This window comes from Phyllobates terribilis, unplaced genomic scaffold (genome assembly GCF_046119375.1).
Source record: "Phyllobates terribilis strain yellow unplaced genomic scaffold, ASM4611937v1 Scaffold_3__8_contigs__length_932513732, whole genome shotgun sequence".
Taxonomy (NCBI): domain Eukaryota; kingdom Metazoa; phylum Chordata; class Amphibia; order Anura; family Dendrobatidae; genus Phyllobates; species Phyllobates terribilis.
This window is the reverse complement of record NW_027362763.1, coordinates 708564901-708590073: the sequence shown is the minus strand read 5'-3', so window position 1 is coordinate 708590073 and position 25173 is coordinate 708564901. Positions and strand designations below refer to the sequence as shown.

The 25173-nt window shown below is 44.7% G+C and overlaps 1 protein-coding gene across 1 annotated transcript in view; it reads right to left on the bottom strand.

Annotated features, from left to right (window-relative positions):
• The window catches only part of KCNH1 (potassium voltage-gated channel subfamily H member 1), a 517594-nt gene that overhangs the window by 121898 nt on the left and 370523 nt on the right, over positions 1-25173 (bottom strand). The window contains exon 10 of the mRNA XM_073671995.1: positions 14683-14879. Within this exon, the coding sequence (XP_073528096.1) occupies positions 14683-14879 (197 nt within the window). The remainder of the gene's footprint in view (positions 1-14682; positions 14880-25173) is intronic.

Here is a 25173-nt window from a genome sequence, read left to right as displayed (position 1 = left end):
TTATTAAAAAATTCCCATCTGAAAATGCTGGCGGCAGTGGTCGCACTTCCTTGGACAACCAAGGAGTACAGGCGAGAGAGACACGAATACGATTCTGCAGAGGCAGGGGAACACTGTCAAGGTTCTGGGACAGCCCAGTTGGGACACTCAGGGCTGCCACTAGGAATTTCAGGGCCCCATACTGGCAAAATTTTCGGGCCCTCTTGAGACTCCGCCCAGGATCCACCCCTCAAACCTTCCAAAGTCCCACCACCCACTCTTGGAAAAACTTCACTTCTTCACCACGTCTTCACCAATCACACATTAACAGTTCCTATCGAACCATATCGCATACATAGCCAGCAGCTTTTGTTTTCGCCAAAAGAATTTTTAAGCTGCCACCACGACAAGGGAGACTCTTCTGGCCGGGCCCTACTCTAATCTATTAAACATTTCTTATATTACCCAATACTCTTTTTAGGTATATTTTTATTTAGGGAATGTGTCACATACATTTTTTAAAATGACCAATAATACCACATACAAGAGACAAATACTACCACACCGTGACCAGATCACATATTACCACTTCATAGTGACCAATTAATACCACATACAACGGGCAAATACCGTCACACCGTGACCAGATCACATATTACCACTTCATACTGACCGAATAATACCACATACAAGGGACAAATACCGCCATACCGTGACCAGACCTCAATTACCACCACATTGTGACCGAATAATACCACATACAAGGGACAAGTACCGCCACACCGTGACCAGATCACCTATTACCACCTCATAGTGACCGAATAATACCACATACAAGGGACAAATACCATCACACCATGACCAGATTACATATTACCGCCACATAGTGACCGAATAATACCACATACAAGGAATAAATACTGCCACACCATGACCAGACCACATATTACCGCCACGTAGTGACCGAATACTGCAATCCTGATCATTAATAAAAAAACAGAATACTAATATTACCCTAAGTACCATTATACACAGGAGCTCTGTACATGGTATACAGTGTATAGTGTCAGTGTACATGTAATACACTGACTCACCGGTAATGCCTCTAGGTGAAGTCCTTCATCTTTGCTTTTCTTCTTCATCCAGCGGAGACCGCCATCACTTCTTCCAGCCAGCACTAATTTCTGCATAAATTAACACAGTTATCTAGAGCAGCACTTACAGAGCACATTCCCCAATTTTTCCCCAACTGACATCAGCCGCCAGCCTGTAAGTAGCCGTCGGCTGCTAACTATTGCCGTGCGGGAAGCTTCCTGCACGACAATAGATTTAAAGTGAACCTGCATCTGAGGAACGTAACCGGCAGAATGCTGCCGCTGGGGCCCGGTAGGCAGAAGAAAGGGGCACCAACCGGGCCCTCTCTGCTCACCAGGCCCCATACGCCAGTAAGGGCAGTAATGCCCTGATGATGTCCCTGTGGACACGTGGCATGAACTGGCTCTCTACGCCTTGGAGGTCCTGGCCTGCCCTGCCACTAGCGTTTTGTCAAAGCAGGTTTTTAGTGCCGCCGGGGGAATTATAACTGATAGGCGCATCTGCCTATCAACTGATAATGCTGACAGGCTGACTCTTAACAAAATGAACAAGGGCTGGATTGGGCCAGACTTCTCAAAACCACCGAATGATAGCAGCGTAACATAAACTCAAATCCAGTGTCTTTTTTTTTTGGGAGGTCTATTCCCATGCACCTCTGGGGTTTTTCCCAAATTAAGGCAGCCGTTGTACTCACTGCATACGCAATAACTGTATAGCAGAACCGCTCCTTTCTAATGGGAACATGTTGTTACTGAGGCCCTCCTCTATATGTTTTTAAATTGTTAGTGGGGTTTTTCCCGAATTTAGGCAGCCATTGCAGTCACTGCATGGGCATTACCACTATAGGAGACCAACTCCTTTATAATGGGAAAATTTTTTTTACTGAGGCACTCCTCTATGTCTCTTCAAAGGGGTATTGGGGTGCGTCCATGTGGCCCCCCTGAGGGTTCAGTCGCCACAGAGATACTGCACCTCACCCGAGGTGTGGTGTCTCCCTTCTGTCAGGTAAGATGGGAGTGCTGCACGGAACCCCAACCACCTACATCCAACACCACACTGCTCCAGGCCAGCAGGAGGGGCAAGACGCAATGTAGTTTTCTGCTGAGCCCTGACCCTTGCTGGAGTAGGGGGCGGAACTCAAAGGTAGGGGGAACCAATAGTAGGTGTGGGTGGAGGAAGCAGATACAGGAAGCACTTATACAGTAGGTATATAATAGGAAGCCATATTAGGACAGGGTGGTGAAGTGTGGGCTGTTCAGAGGAATAGTCTGGGAGCAGAGGCTCAGTCAGAGCTCTGCTCCACAAGTTAGGGCCCAGGATAGAGGCCCCGGAGGGGAGCAGGGAGTAGGCTCCGTTCTACTAAGAGGATCCCAGGGGGTACAGTGCGTGCAGGACGGCACCCATACGCCCCGCTCCAGCCAGGTGTCAGGAGGGATCGGTTGCTTCATTCTAATCCCCAGGGGGTCAGGTTGGTCCCGGATCCGACGTACAGGAAGGACTTCAGCATACCCGAGCGGGATTGAGAGTGAGCAGCGTAGGGCAACAGTGAGAAGGACCAGGAGTGAAGAAGGTCAAAGTAGGAACATGAGAAAGTGGGGTTCCGCCAGGCATTCCTAAATTGCTTCAGGAAGGATTGAACCCCTGCCCGGTGAACGCAGCGCGACGGGGAAGGCTTTCACCTGTAAAGCGCACTTGTGAATTGCCTAAGAACTGTAAGTAAAACCTTGGACGACTGCATCGAACAGCCTCTGACTGTTTCTTTACCGGCGCCACTAATCCTCACCACACTACAACGCCCAGTGCACCTTCCACCATCTATCTATCTACACTGCCCTGAGGCCCGCTCCACCTGTGGGGAGCTGTACCATCTTTAGCTGCCTTGACACCTGCCTCAGAGGACTGTTGCAGCGCTGGTGGCCTTCACCAGACACCACAGGTGGCGTCACGAATTCTCTGAACTGTTATTAGTAATTGATACCCCTTTGTGCACCGACCGCCCTGGGCCAGCCACCGTGATATACTGCCCTGAATTGTAAGGCCCCTGGGGGCGAGTCATCCACATTTTTGGCTGCCCTTGCAGTCACTGCATACAAAGTAACAGTATAGGAGACCAACTGTTTAATAACGGGAACAACAAAGCATAGCTGGCTGATGGATCTCTAACAATAGTGAGGGCCAACTGCTGGCCACTTAAGAATAGTAAGGGCCGCCTGATGGCCCTATAAACATAGGATCTGTGACTTTCAGAGTCCCTCCGTCATAAATGAAACAGGATGTGTCTGATGATGTCTCGCACACCACATGGGAAGATAAGGTAGTAAAATGTTAAAATGACATTTACCGGTAAATGTATTTTTCACCATTGAAAGCAATGCAAATGCGTAAAAATGCATCAAAAACGCTAAGTATGAACATAGCCCAAGGTGTGGAGGAGTAGTTTTGTTTTTGGTTATTTATTTTGCCTTATATACAAGTCATTACCCTGGAAAGGATGTTCCTTAACATTTTTCCCAGGAAAATCCATTTTGGTTTAGTTTTTGTAAGTTTTATTATGAGTCCGTAAAAGTGGTGTAATACTCTGACAACTTTGTTCACAACAGTGACCTTGGAGTCAGAAATGTTTCCAGGGGTCTGCCCCATGCTGTTCCCATGTCATTTCAGCACTGTTCCTATCGATTTGGGCAGTTTATAGTCCCTCTGCAGACCGCCGGGGGGAGACGCCAAAAAAATGTTCGAGTTTCCCATAGACTTACATTGGGCTCGTTACTCGGACCGAGCACTCGACCATTCCAATTTGCTCGACTCGATCAACGAGTACCCGACCATTTTAGAGCTCACTCATCACTAATGAGCATATATTATCCACGAGTCCCAGATTTTTAGAAATTTAGCCTAAGTGTCATTCAAGACACTTTTCAAGTTGCCCGTTTGTCAAAAAGTTATCTACAAGAGCTAGAATCCCTATGTGCATTTTTTTCCAAGAATGGGCTATCCTTTGCTTTGCCGCTAAGAAAGGAAAGGTGAGGAATCTGTATTGAGACCAAGTGAGCATGGAAGATTTGTGATGTAATAAAGATTAATAGGGATCTCTAGTAAGAGGACTACAGAATATTGTACGGGCCAGGTTATACATGCCAGAAGTAAGCTGGTCCTCCACACACCTTTGGAGACGGGGGCGCTGCATTTTTATTCTTGTGTTCTATGATTTCCTGTTTCATGCTCCACCCCCCTCAGATGCTGCAGTAACCATAACACAATGTATCAATTTTTCCTGGCATGTCCCTTTAATTAGTCTCTCATTTTTCTTAACACCAGATGTAAAACACTCCTCGATGCCTCCTCCAACGTTTTCTTTTACCCAACTTACTTTTCTTACCACTCTGTGGGCTGTTGACAAGTTGTGCTTCCGATATCATCCTATCTCCAGTTTACTTAGCGTATCTTCCCCTCCCCTCCAGTATACACGTATCTGTAGCGCCCCGAGGGCTCGGTTGCTACAGGGGTATTGCACCTCACCCAGAGGTGTGATATTCCACTCCCAGGTAAGGATGGAGTGTGGACCAGGGCTCAGTTAGCTGCATACACACACTCACCCCATTTCCGGGGGACAGCTCGACGGTGCTCCCATTTATGCAGGCACAACTGACCATGTCCCTGGCTGGAGTGGGGAGGGGGGAGAGAACCCAGTGATGTAGGAGCAGAAGGGGACGGTTTCTGGAGCATAGGAAGGAGCTCATTGGGTGCAGGTGACCTGAGCTCAGACACAGAGAAGCAGATAAAAGGTGGGAGCTATCTTAGTCAAGGGTGAAGTTCAGTTCAGAGTTCAGTTCAGTCAGAGCAGAAGGGAGAGAGAGCTGACAGGGAGCTGCAGCTCAGCCTGAGCTCAGCTCCACGAGGCAGGCCTAGAGAAAAGGCCGGGGCAGAGAGGAGAAGAGGAGAAGGAGAAGGAAGGAAGGAGAAGAGACAGAGGAGTGGAAGGGCTCCAGAAACAAGAAGGCAGAAGGGACCCTAAGAGAGCAGAACGGACAGCAACTGTTGCAAACCCGCGTTATATCGGGTGAAGGGTCAGGCTGTGGAAGGGTACCGGATTCCCAAGTTGGTGAAGGTAAATTATCCCTCACCCAAGAACCGGAGGTCATGATCATTTATTGGTGCGACCCCCCGCCAAACCTGCTAGGAAGTCGCCATATAGGATAGCGGGAAGAAGAGGCCAACGCTTACCCGACATGGTCCGCGGTAGCTGGACAGAAGTTTGGTCACTGGTGGGGCACGAGAGGCCAGAGAAAGGACAGAAGGGGGTCCTGTGCCATACTCCTGAATTGCCTGGGGGTTGACCGAGCCGCTCACCTGGTGGACGCAGCACGGCTCGGGCAGTCATTGCTGACAGAAGTGACTTGGATAACAACTGTGAGTAAAAACCCTGGACTGCACCATTGGACTCTGTGTGATTTCTGCTGCGCCTCACCATCACCCCCAGCATCCACTTACACTGCCCTCATGCTACACTCTTCCCGTGGGGAGTTATCCTACCCCTGTGCTGCACACCAACACCAGCCTCAGCGGTCTGCCTTGCAGCGGCGGTTATCCCTGACCGCAATCTACGGGTGGCGTAGTCGGACATTCAAAACACTGATAAATAGACTGCCACAAATTGGTCTGACCACCCTGAGCCACGGGATCGGGTTGCCACTACTACCCCCATCAGCACAGTACACCGGAAGGCCCGGTTCCGGGTACCCCACGGCCCAGGAGGCGAGTCATATCCAGATCTGCTCTTCGGTGAAGGGCTACTCTCAAAAGTCACCATCGGCTGTTGCGCGCCACAGGTTGTGGACCCCTGCTGTAGAGCATCAGCAGTGCTGGTAGTGGAAGTCTTTACTGCACAATGATCCATTGCCTGACTTCTCTTAAAAAAGAAACTGCACATACGCGAACAAAGAACTCAGCCTCCATGGCGGATTTACCTGGCTGCATAAGGATAAAGCAAAAGACATTGCAGAATTGATAGAAGGTGTTCGGACATCCCCTTCTTTTACATAGTAATAGCTAAGCTTTCTGTTACACAAAACATTTAAAGATGGCCATTCACCAGTCTCAGCATACTAAACTGGCCATATCATGGAATAGTGGCTGCAGAACTGAATAAAACAGTTTTTTTTTTCTCATCTGTGTTGCAGTGACTTTAACATTTAAAAGTTAGATTGTAATTGTTGCTAAGACCAAAGGGGCGTTAGCAGAGATTCTTCTCTGGAGGCGTGTACTTTTTCCCCTGCATGACCTTGACCAATCATAAGCAAGAGGTGTCATGCAGGAGAAAAAAGAACACGCCCCTAAGGGCAGGCTCTCTCCTGTGAGACATGTAAGGACACACAGCCCTGCTCTCCTCTGTGATCTCTGCACCTTCTATGTAAATCAAAGGTGTGTTTCATTACAAACACGGAGTTCACCCAGGCCAAGCTGCTTCATGAAAATGCCAGTGGTCGTTTTCCATTGGACCCCAAGAGAGGTTGTTTTCAGCATATTTCCGCAGGTATGGATTGTAGGTAACCATCTGTTCTGGCCTCCCCTCCCCTCGTTCAGTGCAATTTCAGTGATTACTAAAAAATGTATATTATCGTTTACCCTAGTTCTTAAATAAAGTAAAATTCTTCTTTAATACATGTTGTTTATTTTTCGATGTGATAACTGGGATGTAAGTATTTTGGCGCTACTAACTGAAAGTTGAAGTGTCTGATCCATCCCATCACAATGTTTTAAAATGAAAAAAATTAGCAAAATAAAACTGCATATGGAAAACAAACTACAAAAAAAAATAAATAAAAGCCATAAAAAAAGAAAAAAATAGGATACGTCAAAGCAAACTTATAAATTTGTAGGGTAGAAAAAAAAAGATGTGGAATAGTGGAAGTACAGAAGAGTAGTCACACAATGATGAATAACCAACGTCTCAGGCACAGGCAGAGAAAAAATGTTTTCTTATGTTGCATTACTCAAAGTATTAGATAATGTAATTATTTAATCTAATGTGGCACCCCAGGGGTCTGGTTTTCCACAGTAATGTAATGTTATGTCTGAGAGCAGGTGGGAGGTCCTTTGGTTAGGGATCCTGTGCATGCCACACCTCCTGCCCAGTCTTGGGAGGGGAAGAACTTCCCCTGTATAAACCCTGGGCTGAGGCAGGGTTAGTCAGTCAAGGAGAGTAGAGACAGAGAAGCAGCATAGGAAGAAACAGCAGAAGCTCATTGGGAGCAATATTACTACGAGTCAGGGGCTGGCAGCTGCAGAGCTCGCCCTGACTGAGAAGCTTTCTTACCGGACCCGGCGTCCGAGGCTGTGGGGACTAACTCTTACCCAGCAGCAGAAGCCGACCGGCAGGGGATTTCAGGTCCTCAGGCCCAGAAACCCGAAGGCACGGTCACACGCGTGGGACCAGCACCGCCATCGTGGAGCGGAAGCCATTAGAAGGCCCCGAGTCACCGGCCATACGGGTGAGCACCACACGGTACACTCAGGGACGCGGGCTACTTATATCCGCTTCTAGCAAGGTAGCCAGAAGAGTACAGTCAGTTTGGGAGGCCTACAACTCCGCCTGGCCAGGGGAGATCCCATCTGCTCAAGGACTGACCAGGCCCCGTTCACTAGCAAGTACTCCGGGAGGGTCTATCGTTGTTACCAGTAAAGACCCTGAATTACACCGCACCGTCTCTGAGTGGTTCCTGCTACCCCCATCATCCACATCTGCTGCCCTGAGGCCATACCCCTCCCGTTGGGGGTTATACCATCTACGCTGCACCATCCATCCACCGGCCTCAGCGGACTGTCCTGCAGCGGCAGCTCCATAGCTGCATTCAACGGGTGGCGTAGTCGTCCTGCATCTACCGCTGTTACATCGCCGCTCAGTTTGACTCCCTGGGCACGGACCGGGTCACCGCCACGAGACTACAACCCTCAAGAGATCCGGCTCCGGGTAAGCTCCCGCGTGCGCAACGCAGCGCGACACAGGCCCAGGGGCGCGTCACTAACAATCAACAAATTGCTTTAAAGGGACTCTGTCAGCACAGAGTGTCTGTTCAAATCAGTGTCCGTAATGGTAGTTCCCTTTGCACCACTCCACAGGCTCTGTGCTTCCTTGGAGCAACTTCCCACCGAGTTACCAGCAAATTCAGAGTCAAATCGTTTCCGCCTCCCCCTTCTTTGATTGACAGCTCTGACTTTATAGAGCCAGAGAAGGGTAGAGAATAGATGGAAAACAAGTAGGTGGGAAGGTGCACTGAGCAGTTTGGCTACACCAAGGGTGCACCGAGCACTTGTACTTGGTTTGAACAGTCATTTTGTGCTGACAAAGTTCCTTTAAGCATCTTCAAACATGGATTATCAATTTTTCAGATTAGGAACACTATGGATAGACAAACTGTATAATAAATCTAGCTGGATGCATACTTTTCAGAACAGGTGAACCCCACGGACGCCACTTTTTTGATGCAATTTATGCCAGAACGCAGCCAAATTGATCTTAGTAAATCTCCCTCAAAAACTAGAAATACACTGGTTGCTTGTCCCACTGAATAAAAATTTACATATACTCGGAGGAATAGGAACAGTTGGATGAGGAATTTAATTGAATATCATTATAATAATTATTATGGTCGTTATTATACATGCAGATCATATTTTTCGTAGAATGTGACCTGTGGCCAGACGAGGGTCTGCTAGCTTTCTTGCTTGTGAGGCTTTAGCCTTCAACTTGATGATTTTCGAGAGTCTATCAGAGTTCAATCCATAATGGAGTAATATTGAGTTGACCTAGACAGAGGCCTTCTGAGATTTACCATCACTACTGGTGATTGGGGTGAAGCGGGTATTGTTATTTGTTACTAGTCGGTTCCAGGAGATCATGATGTCTTCTGATTACATGATTAGTTTTTATTGATTTTTTTTTTTTTATATAAAAATTCTGTTTCCAAAAAAATAAAATAAATTGAAAATGAAATAAAAGACCTCATATAAATATGACTAAGACACAAAATAACAATCCATCACTCTATGAATATAAGGCATGAAATTATACTATGGCCCTAAACTCGTTACTCTTATAACAGTTTTTTGGGGATCAGAAATAAGCAGATAAAAGGGTGCTATAGATTTTTAGACTAGTGAAAATTAAAGGGGTCTTCCAATTTTAGACATTTATGTAATCAGCAAGTGTCTTCACAACCGTATCCAGGTGGAGAATTAATTTGTTGGGGGCCACCACTACTATGAGAGGGATACATAGTGGAGTATTACTGTGTGGAACACAAGGGGGGGATTCACTACTATGGGGTCACTGAGGGGCCACTATTATTGTGCAGTGAACGAAGGGGGACAGCAAACTCTGCAGAGAGAAATGGTGGCTGAGAGAAGTCATCTTGGAGGTCTGGGCTGGATCGAGAAGAAAGTGGAAAGTGAATGACCATAATCAGAGTCGGCATCACCTTGCAACCAATGGATGTAATTGTTTATTCTGCCAGTGACTTTGTCTAAAAGATGGGAAACTGCTTTGATTTCTAACAAGGCAGTCTGCTGAATCAGATGAAGCTGAATCAGATGAAGCTGAATCAGATGAAGCTGAATCAGATGAAGCTGAATCAGATGAAGCTAAATCAGATGAAGCTAAATCAGATGAAGCTAAATCAGATGAAACTGAATGAGTAATGCCGCTCTACAATGATGAAGTGCAGGTTTTGCTATTTTATGCTGCAAACTGTCTTAAATGAGTAAAGCAGATCTGGTGAGCAGTTTTCAAGTCTCGCTGTGCATCCTAATGTCATAAAACCTCGGTATATGGCAAGATAGGCATCAATAATGCATTTTATTTCAATATGTCTGACATCGGTAGCATGACAGAAAGCAGAATCAGAATCTTTTCCCTGTGAATAAACACACTTCTGGCTTATTTTCTGCAGCTCGTAGCAGACATATATAATCATTGTGCACCACCACCATGTATTGCTGTACTTGGTTGCCCTGTCCTTGTTAATCAAACAAACTAAAGCTCCTGAAGACGGAAGTACATGAGGGAATTAATGGGAATGTATTATCAGTAAAGGACCTATTGTTCAAACCAGTTTTTTCCATTAATTGCATTTTTTTAAACATTTTGGCAAGGGGTTTTTCAATATAACAATCTATATTACAATTTTAGACTTGTTCTTCCGGTTCTTTAAGGTTCATTGAGAACAGTGTAAAATCAGTTCATCTGCAGCCTGATGAAGAGGGCTTCATCAGAGAAAATAAGTATGGCAGAAGTACAGGGATTGGGCTGCAGAGGACTGGGGTTATTTTCTCTGATGAAGCACCCTACAGAATGTTTTTTGGACATCTTTAAGAATGATTGTCTGGAGAAGAAAAGGTGAGTGCTACCATGAGTCCTTTGCCTCCATCCAGGAAAGCCTCCTGAGACCACTCATGTGTAGGGGCTTTTCATCCATGGAAGGGCTCACTCACACTTTTTCCTAAGATCACTGCCTTGAATAAAGAATGGGATCTAAACCTCCTCCAAGAACATAGTCTTCCAACCATCCAGGTGCAATTTGGTGATGATGCTTTTTCCAGCACAATGGAGACCATGTCACAAGGTCGGTGGCTCGGGCTCGGTGAACAAAACATTGAAATTTTGGGTCCATGATCAAGAAACTCCCCAAATCTCAAGTCCATTGAGAAATTGTGGTCAATCCTCAAAAATCAAGAGGACAAACAAAAACATAGAAATTGTGATAAACTCCAAGCACTGATTAGACAAGAATGGTGTCCCCACATTTCACCCTTTGTATTGTGCAGCATGAATTGAGAAACTTTGCTTTCAAATCCGCAACACTTCTCAAATTTCCGATTTTCTCCGCTGGACAGATACCTTTAAAGTGGGTTGCATAGGACCGTTGCAGTAGCACTAAGCCCTGATTTCTAAGGATGGGTCAATTGACCCTTTGCCACATAAGGACACCAGATCTGTCACTGACTGGGAGAATCCTAAGGGTACGTTTGCTCCAGCAAAAATGGCAGAAAAACTAAAAGATATTCAAAGGAATGTTCTTCTTAATTTGCATGGGAAAACGACTCGCTGTTCATATGTTCAGGCTTTTGAAGGTTTTTTAAACTCTTCAGGCTTTCTAAGACACCGAGAGTTTAAAAGAAGTAACAAGTACATACTTCTGCCATTTGCCGCTAGGAGGACGCTCAATATTTTACAAGAAAAGTCAATGGGAAGGCAATTTTGAGTATTTTTCCAGCGCTTTTAGTTTCAATAAATGCTGCGTTTCCTTACATTTCTAAAAGATGTCCAAAAATCTCTTAAAAAATGCTGGGCTAACGATCAGAAAATGAACAAGAAATGCTAAAAAAAGAAGCTTTAGGTTCACAAAACCCAGAGAAAATGAGTAATTCCTACAGAAAAAAACGTTTTTTTAACTGCTGTGAAAAAGATGCAGTGTGAATATACTCTAAGGATATATACAAATAGAGGTTTTTGAGGTGTTCAAAATCGAAGATTTTTTTCAAGCAGAAAAAACTACAGAAAATAGTCATTCTTTGGGAAGTTTTTGAAGGAGTTTTTAATTTCCTGAAGTGTTTGCTTGAAGCAAATTTGAAGACGTGTTGAAGATTTTTGGAAGAGGTTTTTTTTCACTTAAGTTTTCTTTTTGCAGCTGTTTGAGCTATTAAGCCTAGTTTGTAGGAGCTGCTTTAAAGAAGTGACATGCACATTTTCTTTTTCCACCATGCATTTTTCAAAACCTGAAGTACTCAAAACACTGCACATACGAACAGCAAAGTAGTTTCACAATAGAATTGAATTTGATTCTTTCAAGCTATTTGTCAGGTGTTTTTGTAATGGACCCCCTTCAAAAACTTCTCCAAAAATATGCACAAAACTTTAGGCTATGTTCACACAGAGGTTTTTTTTTGAGGCATTCAAAAATGTTACATTTTTCAAGTCTTCAGGAAATCAGGAAAACTCCTTCTTTGGGGCTTTTTGGAGGAGTGTTTCTTTCCTGAAGCATTTCCCAAAGTGGTTTTGGAGACATTTTGGAAGGTTTATTAATTTTTCTAAAACCATTTTTTCGCAGCCTTTTGATTAGACTAGTGCCTTGTTTGGAGCGGAGTCCAGCACAATCTCCTTCAAAGAAATGACATGCGCTTTTTTTTTTCAAACCAAACCGCTACAGGAACAAAAAAAAAAGAACACCAAGAAACTAAGCAAATCCTCCAGGAGGTTTTTGAGCTTTGCATTTGGATAATTTCTTCTTATTTTCCACTCCAAAATCTTCTATGAAAATGAATATTATTTCTACTACTTTATTTTGCTTTATTATTATTATTATTATTAGTATATGTGTTTGTGTTTATTAATATATTTTATTTTGCGGCTTTGCTACCTTTTCTGGTTGGATCAGGATCTATAACATTTAGTTGGCTTAAAATCCACAGCCTCTTGATAATTTCAGCAAAAATGTCATCATAGAAATGTCAGAAACCCTCTGACCCTCTCTAGATTGACAGGCCACTATGACATTTGAACTCGGTGCCACTTATGACCATTTCATCCCATCGTCCCATGCACAGGGCAAAGCTCTGATCCCATACGTTCTCTTGGTGCACTTTGGTTTTTAGGCATAAATCACAGCGAGGCCTCTGACTCATTCCCTAACCTCAAGCAGAAGCTTAGAATTGCTCTCTTGACATCCTATTAGTGACAGAAATGACATTTTTTTCTCCTTTGCTGTCTAAAAATAACATAGAAGGTAAAACAAAATCTCACCTTTAAAACAATGAACAGAGGGTTTTCATTTCAGACAATTCCCGTATACACCAATGAGTCACAACGATGGTAAAAAAAAGAAACAGTCACTTATGATTCCTTTTTTTTTTTAGACATCTAGTATGTAAAAAACTTACCTAATAATCCAAATATAAAAGTGTAAAAAAAAAAGTAGAGAAAGAAAAAAATCTAAAAATAAATAGAAATCTTTGAGTTGTCCTCTTTCAAAATGATAGTGGTTGTCCATGTTGCTGCTTACCGGGCCATGTAATAGAGGGGGTCCAGGACAGTAGGCAACAAACAAAGTAGCTCTTACCCCCTCAACATCGTCCGATAGTTTTGCACGTTTTACCTTAATTTTTAAACATAAATACTCCCATCCAATGCCAAATAGTAAGTATTTTAATGTCCGCACAGCATAGCCAAATAAAAGCCCCTTAAAGTATCCAAATAACAAAACCATGTAGTCAGCACAAAACTGTGCCATAAAATTGTAAACCATCCTATGAATTTGGTGCCTCGGGCAATAGTCTGGTTTGTCAGCCCCTAAAATTGTCCCTGGCACACAGGTCCTCCTGTCTTGGGGTGGGATGACATGAAGCAGCACCATGATAGGAACCTGTTATGTTTTTTGTTATAGGGGGCCCTTTGATCTATATATTTTCATTGCAGTCTTTTTACAGCTTTCATAAAGAGCCTAGTATCTATTAAAGGTCTTATTTGTGCCAATTTGATATTGATGGCTTATGCTTCAATACCAGACTGGTGGGCAGTCCCGCATATCAAATGATTAAAGGAGCATTCCTATATTGTTTATCAGACATAGCGCCAATTAGTGGTTATGCTTGGTACTGCAGCTCAGTTATATTCATATGAAACTGAGCCGAAGTCGATCAGTAATACCAGGAACGAACGCTACAGAATGTACAGAGCCAGCAATGAGGGAAACTTGGTGATTGCTAAACCCTTCATTGAATTCGGAGGCCTACCAAACAGGCTGATAACTGGTACCATGCTCGTCTGCCTTTCTCCACCTCCCCCCATTAAGGAAGAAAGTAAGTTCCCATAATCATGAAGGAGCATTCCTAACAATCACCCAACAAACGAGCAAAACACTTGTTCGTTGGGTGAGATGATCTTTAATACCAACAGAACGATCATTCTGTGCACATGGAAGTGCGGTCATTTGGTCTAAACAGGACATTTAATGACCACCGATTGGCTTGCGCATCCTTTAACATCCTTGGTCAGACTATCTAAATACAGCGTAAGATGTCATACAATCAATAGCAGGAGAAAATATCTTTACATTGTCATTCAGTCTACAAACAAGAGTGATCCTACACAACTCCGATAACCACACAACAAGTTGATATCCCCTTCATGCAGTCATATTTGTGATGAAGAGTAATATAATAATATAATGTCATCACAGAGATAAGTTCTAAACAGGGCTGTGGAGTCGGTAAGCCAAACCTCCGACTCCTCAAATTCCATGACACCGACTCCAACTCCACGACTCCGACTCCTTCATACATGACTCATGTTTAAGTGATAAATTTACTGAAGCACAGATTCATCTCAGCTAAAAGTCTAGACCCTTAGATCAGGAACAGGACAGACATTTATAGGACATTACATAACTTTCCCAAATTATTATGAAAAAATATTCCCTACAAACTGCATTGAATTACTGCACCCAATTTTAGAAGTTGGAGTCGGTCCATTTTATACCGACTCCGACTCCACCAAAATGGGCTTCAACTCCGACTCCACAGCCCTGGTTCTAAAACATAATTTCGAGTTGCACTCACCCTTTTACGCAGGTTATAGGTAAGAATAAGGTTTCGGGAAAAGGAGTGGGAAAAGGCAGTGTAGAACTCCAGGACTTTCTGTAAGGCATCTCGCTTTATTACGTGAAGATCACAGTATGTCAGAGCTCTGACATTGGCACAAGATGGAGCCAGGGTGGTCTCTTTCCAGAATATGTCTCCAAACACATCACCTTTACCTGTAACGACAACAAAAGCATTCTTCAAAACCTTATCACCAATACATACCGATGGTAAAAAGGAGGAAATACTTATCAGCTCCCCCAAGGTTAAGTATAATTCCTGGATCCACAAATTTAGGGAGGGATGCACAGATAATAGAAACTCAGCAGGTTACTGGGTGGAATAGTACCAATTTAAAGTAGAAATCTAGCAATTCTCAAGAAGGACTTAAAAAGTCATACAAGTGGGGTAAATAAGTATTTGATACACTGCAGATTTTGCAAGTTTTCCCACCTACAAAGAATGGAGAGGTCTGTAATTTTTAAGTAAACTTGAACTGTGAGAGGGAACACAGCCAGGGCAACTAAGGAGTAGCTCTGTAAGAAGCATTTCAAGGTCCTGGAGTGGCCTAGCCAGTCTCCAGACCTGAACCCAATAGAAAATCTTTGGAGGGAGCTGAAACTCAATGTTGACCAGCGACAGCCCAGAAACCTAAAAGATGTGGAGAAGATCTGTATGGAGGAGGGGGCCAAAATCCCTGCTGCAGTGTGTGCAAACCTGGTCAAGAACTACAGGAAACGTCTGACCTCTGTAATTGCAAACAAAGGTTTCTGTACCAAATATTAAGATCTGTTTTTCTATTGTATCAAATACTTATTTCATACAATAAAATGCAAATTAATTATGTAAAAATTATACAATGTGATTTTCTGTTTTTTATTTGTAGATTTTGTCTCTCACAGTTGAGGTGTACCTATGATAAAAATTACAGACCTCTCCATTCTTTGTAGGTGGGAAAACTTGCAAAATTGGCAGTGTATAAAATACTTAATTTCCCCACTGTATTTATCCCATGCTCTTTTAAAACATAGTGAAAAAATAGAAAAAAGAGTGGAAAAAAATCATGTGGATGACGCGTTTCGAACCGCTAGGCTATGATTAAGAACCAGTATGGTTCGAAACGTGTTATCCACATGATTTTATCTACTCTTTTTTATATTTTTTCACTGTTTTTAAAGAGCATGGAATAAATATTGTACTGCCAGCGTCTCTGCACTCTGCCTCCCTCCCCCGGTAGAGACGTCAACTCACTCACTGCCGCGGTCCCGCTCCTCTCCAGCTGCTGATGTCGGAGGTATGCGCACTGCGCGCAGATCCCCAGGCACTGTGCTTAGGGCATGCTCCCTCCTTCTTAAAGGGGCCGTTCACGCCGTCCTATTGTGTCCCCAGCCAATGGCTGGGAGACAATTACTATTTAACCCCTTCACTCCCAAGGCTGTTTGCACCTTCATGACCAGGCCAATTTTTACAAATCTGACCAGTGTCACATTATGAGGTAATAATAACTCTGGAACGCTTCAACAAATCCCACTGATTCTGAGAAAATGGAAATTTGGCGAAAATTTTGAAAACTTTTAAATTTTCAAACTTTGAATTCTTATGCACTTAAATCAGAGAGATATGTCACACAAAATAGTTAATAAATAACATTTCCCACATGTCTACTTTACATCAGCGCAATTTTTGAAAAAAAAAAGTTTTGTTAGTAAGTTATAAGGGTTAAAAGTTGACAAGTGATTTCTCATTTTTACAAAACCCTTTTTTTAGGGACCACATCACATTTGAAGTGACTTTGAGGGGTCTATATGACAGAAAATACTCAAAAGTGACACCAACTTAAAAACTGCACCCCTCAAGGTGCTCAAAACCACATTCAAGAAGTTTATTAACTCTTCAGGTGTTTCACAGGAATTAATGGAATGTGAAAGGAAAAAATGAACATTTAACTTTTCTTCACTAAAATTTTATTTAGACCCCTATTTTCTTTTTTTTTTCACAAGGGTAACAGAAGAAATAGGACCCCAAAAGTTGTTGTGCAATGTCTCCTGAGTACGCCGATAACCCGTATGTGGGGGAAAACTACTGTTTGGGTGCACGGCAGGGTTTGGAAGGGAAGGAGAACCGTTTGACTTTTTCAACGCAAAATTTGCTGGAATAATTAGCAAACGCCATGTTGCGTTTGGAGAGCCCCTGCTGTGTCTAAACAGTGGAACCCCCCCACAAGTGACACCATTTTGGAAACTAGACCCCTTAAGGAACTTATTTAGATGTGTAGTGAGCACTTTGAACCCCCAAGTGCATCATAAAAGTTTATAACGTAGAGCCGTGAAAATAAAAAAAATACTTTTTTTCCACAATAATGATCTTTTAGCCCCAATTTTTTTTATTTTCACAAGGGTAACAGGAGAAAATGGACTTCAAACTCTGTTGTACAATTATTCCTGAGTACGCTGATACCCCATATGTGGGATAAAATTACTGTTTGGGCGCACGTCAGGGCTTGGAAGGGAAGGAGTGACGTTTTGGAATGCAGACTTTGATGAAATGGTCTGCGGGAGTCATGTCGCATTTGCAGAGCCGCTGATGTGCCTAAACAGTGGAAACCCCTCACAAGTGACCCAATTTTGGAAACTAGACCCCCCCAAGGAATGTATCTTCATGTGTGGTGAGCACCTTGAACACCCAAATGCTTCACAGAAAATTATAACTTTGAGTTATGAAAATAAGAAAAATCACATTTTTTCACAAAAATGTTTTAGCCCCCAATTTTTCATTTTCACAAGGGTAACAGGAGAAATGGACCTCAAAATCTGCTGTGCAATTTCTCCTGAGTATACTGATACCCCATATGTGGGAGCATGTGTTTGGACGCACATCAGGGCTCGGAAGGAAAGGAGTGACGTTTTGGAATGCAGACTTTGATGGACTGGTCTTCAGGCATCATGTTACATTTGCAGAGCCCCAGATGTGCCTAAACAGTAGACCCCCCCTTCCCCACAAGTGACCCTATATTGGAATTGATTTAGTGTGTCCTGGTATGTGAATTTTATAATGTGGTGGCATATGTAAATTTTGAAGAGTGTATCAGGTTGGCATACATAAGTTGTGTAGTGTACGTCAGGTTGTCATACGTGAGTTGTGTAGAGTACGTCAGGTTGTCATGCGTGAGTTGTTTAAGTCAGAAATGAATTTAGTAGTCCATAGATGTGTGGTACAGTCTGAAGCATTCTTTTATACACAGGCCACGTTTGTCGAGGCAGGTGTAACATTGCCATATGGTGTCCTTGCGTAATCCCCTTTTGTAACAGTCTCAGCATCTTTTTTGCAACCTTCCTCTCTTTGCAGTTTGAGGGACTTCACCAACAAAATATTGGCCTGGTATGATACGAGCACCTTCAGTTCCGGAAGTACCGGGGCCCGCTCCTTCCTGACTGCCAAATAGCACGGCCTTAATCACTACCTCCTGGAACTGAAGGTACATACTGGTCGGCCTGCACATTGTGATAGCATGAAATCATTGTACATTGCCATCTGTATGTTGTGCACGGCCAGCTTCTTGTACCACACCTTGGCCTTTCTCATGGCACTGTACGGCTGGAGGACTTGATCAGAGAGATCAACTCCCCCCATGTACTTGTTGTACCCCACTACACAGTGTGGTTTGTGGACCTGTGTAGAGGTACCTTGTACAGTGCTGGGGGTGCTGCCATCACCATGTATGGTGGTCAAAAAAAGAACAACTCTCTTGTCCTTGTACTTGACCACCAGCAGGTTGTCGCTACAGTGGGCTCTGATCTCGCCTTTTCTGAGCAGCGGCCTAATTAGCGTCTTAGGGAGTCCTCTCTGATTTTTGCGGAAAGTACCACACGCTGTGGTACCTCAAGCAGAGAGGGACCTGAAGAGTGAGATGATGGTATAAAGGTTATCTACATAGAGATGATAACCTTGATCCAGCAGTGGGTGCACCAAATCCCACACAATTTTCCCACTCACTCTCAGGACGGAGGCATTCATGGGGTTGAATATGGGTGTCCTTCCCTTCATAAACTCTAAACCTGTGTGTGCACCCTCAGGTACTCTCACACAGCTTATAGAGTTTAATTCCGTACCTGGCCCTCTTGCTGGGCAGGTACTGTTGGAATTTGAGCCTCCCCTTGGCAGTTGTACACCTCGGCCAGGGCCGGCTCCAGGTTTTTCTAGGCCCCTGGCAAAAGAGTCTCAGTGGGCCCCTTTAACACATACCACGATTCATGATGCACGGATACCGCAGAGAAATATATATATATAGTACAATGCAAAGATTTCACTTCTTACATTACATGAGCGATATCTATTGTAAATTCCAAAATAGATCAGAAACCGGAGAATCGCTCCACACAGTATAAATACAAATGCACAGGCAACCAGCACTGCAGCGACTCAGTCCTTGTGCAGAGACTCCAGAAGCTCGACCTCATCAGCTGGAGCAATCAATCTTACCATCGGGTGCAACTCCCTCCAGAAACAAAGTAAGTCACAATTCATACATGAAAAATGGGGGGTCGCATACCGATGTAATAAAATCTTCTTTTATTCCATTTTCATTAAAAATGCAGGGAAGCAGCACCTTTTGCGGACGACGGCCGTTTCGCGTGTCTATCACGCTTCCACGGGTCCAGGCAACACACAGTATACTGGCCCCCATAAAATGCTCCATAAGGAATACTGGCCCCCATATAACGGTCCAAACGGAATACTGGCCCCCATAAAATGCTCCATACGGAATACTGACCCCCATATAACGCTCCATACGGAATACTGGCCCCCATAAAATGCTCCATACGGAATACTGACCCCCATATAACGCTCCATACGGAATACTGGCCCCCATATAACGCTCCATACAGAATACTGGCCCCCATATAACGCTCCATACAGAATACTGGCCCCCATATAACGCTCCATACAGAATACTGGCCCCCATATAATGCTCCATACAGAATACTGGCCCCCCATATAACGCTCTATACAGGATACTGGTCCCCATATAATGCTCCATGCAGGCTGTTACCCCCACATAATGCCCTATGCAGGCGGTTTCCCCTCTTATAATGCCCCATGCAGGCTGTTCCCCCCCTTATAATGCCCCATGCAGGATGTCACCCCCCATATAATGCCCCATGCAGGCTATCACCCCCCATATAATGCCCCATGCAGGATGTCACTTCTCCCCCCCATATAATGCCCTATGCAGGATGACCCTTCCCCCCCATATAATGCCCCATGCAGGATGTCCATTTCCTCCACCATATAATGCCATATGCAGGATATCACCCCCCTCTCTTTAAAAGGCCCCATGCAGGATGTCACCCCCCATATAATGCCCCATGCAGGATGTCACTCCCCCATATAATGCCCCATGCAGGATGTCACCCCTCCATATAATGCCCCATGCAGGATGTCACACCCCCCCCCCCATATAATGCCCCATGCCTCCATACATTAAAAAAAAAATCAAATACTCACCTCACTCCTCCTCACCTGCTGCCGCTGCTCGGGTCTGGACTCCAGCGTTGCCAGCGGCGTCCCGCACTGCGCTGCCTGTGATGGCTCAGGGGAGGGCACGGTGGAAAGATGTCACCGCACCCTCTGACCTGAGACGTCACAAGGAGTGCACAGCAGGAAGACGGCGGATCTGCGGAGGCACGGGGAGAGGTAAGTATCCGGCTGCCGGGGCCCTGAGCAAGCGGGGGAGAAGGGCGGGCGCTGGTACCGCTCTCCTCCGCCCATAGCCCGGCAGGGTGCCCGACCGTGAATGGGCCCCCCTGCCTGCTCAGGGCCCCAGCACTTGCCCGGGTGCGCTGGGTGCTGACGCCGGCCCTACCCTGACCTCAGCAAACTTGTTTCTGAAGCGCTCAATGACCGGCCGAACTTTGAAAAGTCGGTCAAAGTTGGGGTCATCTCGGGGGAGGACACCGTACATTTTCATGATAATGCAAGAATTTGTGGATGGCCTCAAAACATTTACAGGTCATGGCCATGCGGAACACTAGAGTGTTATACAAAACGTCAACACTCCAATACTGCCGAATTTCAGATCACCTCTATGCGCGCTGATTGGTGAAATCGACATCATCGTCAATTGCACCAACCAGAGCTGGCCCTGGTGACGCTGACGTTGCTAGGCTCCAGCTTATGATCAGTGCTCTTACAGTATCGGTCATAAGCTGGACATCAGTGTTTCAGGCAATCTGAAAACGCTGTGATTGGCTGTTCAGAGTTGAGCAGCCAATCACAGCAATTATAGTCCCGGGGGGGCGGCAAAACCCCCAGGGATGACGGCGCCATGTGTCCTGCTCCGCCAGCAGACGAATGCGAGCACCGCCACAATGGTCGCGGTGCCACATTTTAGCCAAGATGTACTCAGTACGTCTAAGGTCGGCAAGTACATGCCGACTGAGGAGTACTGAGTACTTTCAAGGTTGGGAAGGGGTTAAAGCGCCTCCACCTGCATGGACATAAATCTCTAATAGATGAACATCCCACCAATGGAACATGCATGCATCTTAAGAATAGGGTTCTGTTGCACTCTTGTCAGCAATGGAGAAATGGACACCCAAGAGTAACTTTGACAATTAATTTCTGCAGGAGCTCTATAGGCTGTGACGTGGTGTTTGACAGACTAGGCAGTGATAACAGACCAGTGAACAATCCAAAAGACCTTTATTGGGCCTGGAAGAATGTTCCACTAATCATAGATATGATTCCTTAGAGTCTGCAATGTGGCGCCATCCGATAATCCGACACCAGGAAAAATGCATTACAGTCCTTAGACTAGTTCCTCAAATACAGCAGGGTGGGCAAGACATCACAATACCACAAGGCCGATGTTCCCCAATCTCTAATAGTCCATACAATGGCACCAGGATCTGGCCGCAGCAGCAGATCCTTTCCCTTCACAGACACAGCACCAACTGCAAACTTCCAAACATGAGTCTTTCCTTTTCTGCCTTCTTTTTGGGATCACCCCCCTGGCTGGGTAGAGATATTCACACACCCTTAACAATCAGGCACATTTAATTCAAAAAGTCAAAGAAGGTCCAAGAAGCCCTGCCTCAGTCCAGTTTATCCTGGCTCCAGTGTTTTTCAACATTATTGTAAATGCAGTTTTTGCAGACATGGAAAGTTAGGAGGGATAGCTAACACTAGAGAAGGCAGAAAAAGGATCCAGAAGGATCTAGAAAAGCTTGAACAATGGGCAGCGACTAACAGAATGGTATTTAACAGGGAGAAATAAAAGATTCTACATCTGGTCAAGAAAAATGAAAATTACATCTACAGAATGGGAGGAATAGTACTAAGCAACAGCACATGTGAAAAAGACTTGGGTATACTAATAGATCACAATCTGCACATGAGTCAACAGTGTGATGCAGCAGCAAAAAAGGCAAACACAGTTCTGGAATGTATTAAGGGAAGCACAGAGAATAGCTCACGTAAAATAATTATTCCCTTCTACTCCTTCATGGTCCTCATCTGGAATACTGTGTCCAGTTCTGGGCACCACATATTAAAACAGACTTAAAAAAACTGGAGCAAGTTCAGAAAAGAGCTACCAGAATGGTGAGCGGACTGCAAACTATGTCCTATGAACAACAGTTAAAGATCTTTGAATGTTTAGCTTGCAAAAAAGAAGGCTAAGAGGAGACTTAATGTTATGTTCTGCTACCAGAGCTAAGGAAAGAGAGGAGATCTGTCCCTACGATAGAACTCAGCTGAATCCCTACGATGTAACAGGGAACCTGATCCTGCGATCAGACCTGCTAAAGTCCTAAGCTAGTCTGTACGGAGACCTATAGATGTGGGGAAGGAATCCCTACAAGTACTAAGGACTGGGAGGAAAATGGGACACCTCCTAACAGAAATAGTAGCAGACAGACGAACAAACAAAATATATAGAACATAGAGGTCCGTAGACCAAGCAAACTAACAGAGTTAGATACAGAGCACAGGCTAGCTAGAAAGTAGTTATACAATGAAGTCCAGCAAAGCCAGAAGGGCGGAGCAGGCTTAAATAGGCCAACAAGGTCATGTGACCAGCAAAGGAAAAAAAACCAAAGAGCAAGGTTCTAACAGTACCCCCCCTTCTAAGAGGATCCTCCGGATCCCCTAGGACCAGGCTTATCAGGAAATCTCCTGTGAAACGCTCTGATAAGTCTGGACGCGGAAACATCATCCGACCTCACCCAAGACTTATCCTCGGGTCCGAAACCTTTCCAGGCCACAAGATACTGCAAACTACCTCTATACAGTCTAGAGTTAAGGATGCGAGAAATTTCATATTCCCCGTCCTCCACCACCGGAGGAACAGAGGCAGAGGCGTCACAATCCGATACAACAGCTTTTTTCAACAGAGAGACATGAAATACCGGATTAATTCTCCAGGAGGTAGGAACCTCCAACCTAACAGCAGATTGGTTGACAACCTGAAGCACCTTAAAGGGCCCTACAAACTTGGGACCCAATTTCTTAGAAGGAATCCTCAACCGCAGATTCCTAGAGGACAACCAAACCATGTCACCAACAGCGAACAAAACCTCCTGTCGTTTCCTATCAAAGTAGTCCTTAGATTTTCTGTTGGCCTCCTGAAGATTACCACGCACATCCGTCCAAACTCTCTCCAAATCACCGGAAAAATTCTCCTCCTCAGGCACGGAAGATCCCAACTTGGAGAACGACCCAAACGACGGATGTCTCCCAGAACAACAAAAAAAAGGCGAACAACCAGCAGAAGAAGATGTATGATTGTTCAGAGCAAATTCAGCAAGTGGCAGAAACTCAGACCACCCCTCTTGATTGTCAGCCACAAAACAACGCAAGAACTGCTCAACATTCTGGTTTTTCCTTTCTGTCTGGCCATTAGATTCAGGATGATATCCGGACGAGAACGACAAATGAACTCCCAACCTGTCACAAAAGGCACGCCAAAAACGAGCCACGAACTGAGGACCCCTATCAGAAACAATGTCAGTAGGAACGCCATGAAGTCTGACAATTTCCTTGACAAAGGCCTTAGCGAGAGTTTTAGCGCAGGGCAGTTTGACGAAGGGAACCAAGTGACACATCTTGCTAAAACGGTCCACGACCACCCAGATGACAGTAAAACCCTCAGAGGGGGGAAGGTCAGTTATAAAGTCCATAGCCAAATGTGTCCAAGGAGCACTGGGAACCTCCAAAGGACAAAGCAACCCCGCAGCAGGAGTATGTGAGGACTTAGATCTAGCACATATAGTACATTGACGCACCCACTTAATGACTTCCTTCTGCCATCCAGGCCACCAAAAACTGCGACCCACCAGTCTCTTGGTCTCAGAGATTCCGGGATGACCTGCCAACCGAGATTCGTGACACTCAACAAACAAATCTCTCCTAAAGGTCCCAGACACAAACAACCTCCCATGAGGAGTGTTAGATGGGGCATTCTCCTGTGCTTTAAGAATCTCATCTTCCAAAACGGAGTCCAAAGCAGCTATCACAACACCTTCTTGTAAAATGTTCTCCTCTTTCTCAGCACCGACTATGGGAGAAAAACTGCGAGACAAGGCATCCGCCTTAACATTCTTAGTACCAGGGATGTAAGTAACGGAGAAATTAAACCGCGAGAAAAACAGTGCCCACCTAGCCTGACGGGCATTCAGGCGCTTGGCAGCATCAAGATAAATCAGATTTTTATGATCCGTAAGAACCTGAACGGGAAATTCCGCACCTTCCAAGAAGTGGCGCCAGTGTTCAAATGCGAGTTTAATAGCCAATAATTCCCGATTACCAATATCGTAATTCAGTTCAGTCTCCGAAAATTTTTTTGAAAAAAAGGCACAGGGATGTAATCCATCCCCGTTATCCTGAGACAATACTGCGCCAACCCCCACAGAGGAAGCATCAACCTCAACCAAAAACGGCTTAGTCACATCAGGCTGCATAAGGATGGGAGCAGAGGTGAACCTCTCCTTGAGATACACAAAAGCTTCAATGGCCTCAGAAGACCACTGAACCGCATCAGCACCTTTCCTGGTGAGATCGGTCAGAGGTTTGACAATACTAGAAAAATTTTTTATGAATTTTCTGTAATAATTGGCGAAACCTAAAAACCTCTGTATCGATTTCAAACCAATAGGCCTAGGCCATTCCTGTACAGCTTGAACTTTAACCGGGTCCATCTCAAAACCTTCACTGGAGATAATGTAACCCAAAAAACTAATTCTCTGTACAGCGAACTCACATTTCTCCAGCTTAGCAAAAAGCGAATTGTCCATTAACAACTGTAATACCTCACGTACGCTCCGCCAATGAGACTCCAGATCCGGCGAATAAATCAAAATGTCATCCAAATACACAACCACATTTTTGCCGATCAAAGGTCTAAGGATGTCATTAATAAGATTCTGGAAAAATGCAGGAGCATTAGTAAGACCAAAAGGCATAACCAGATTC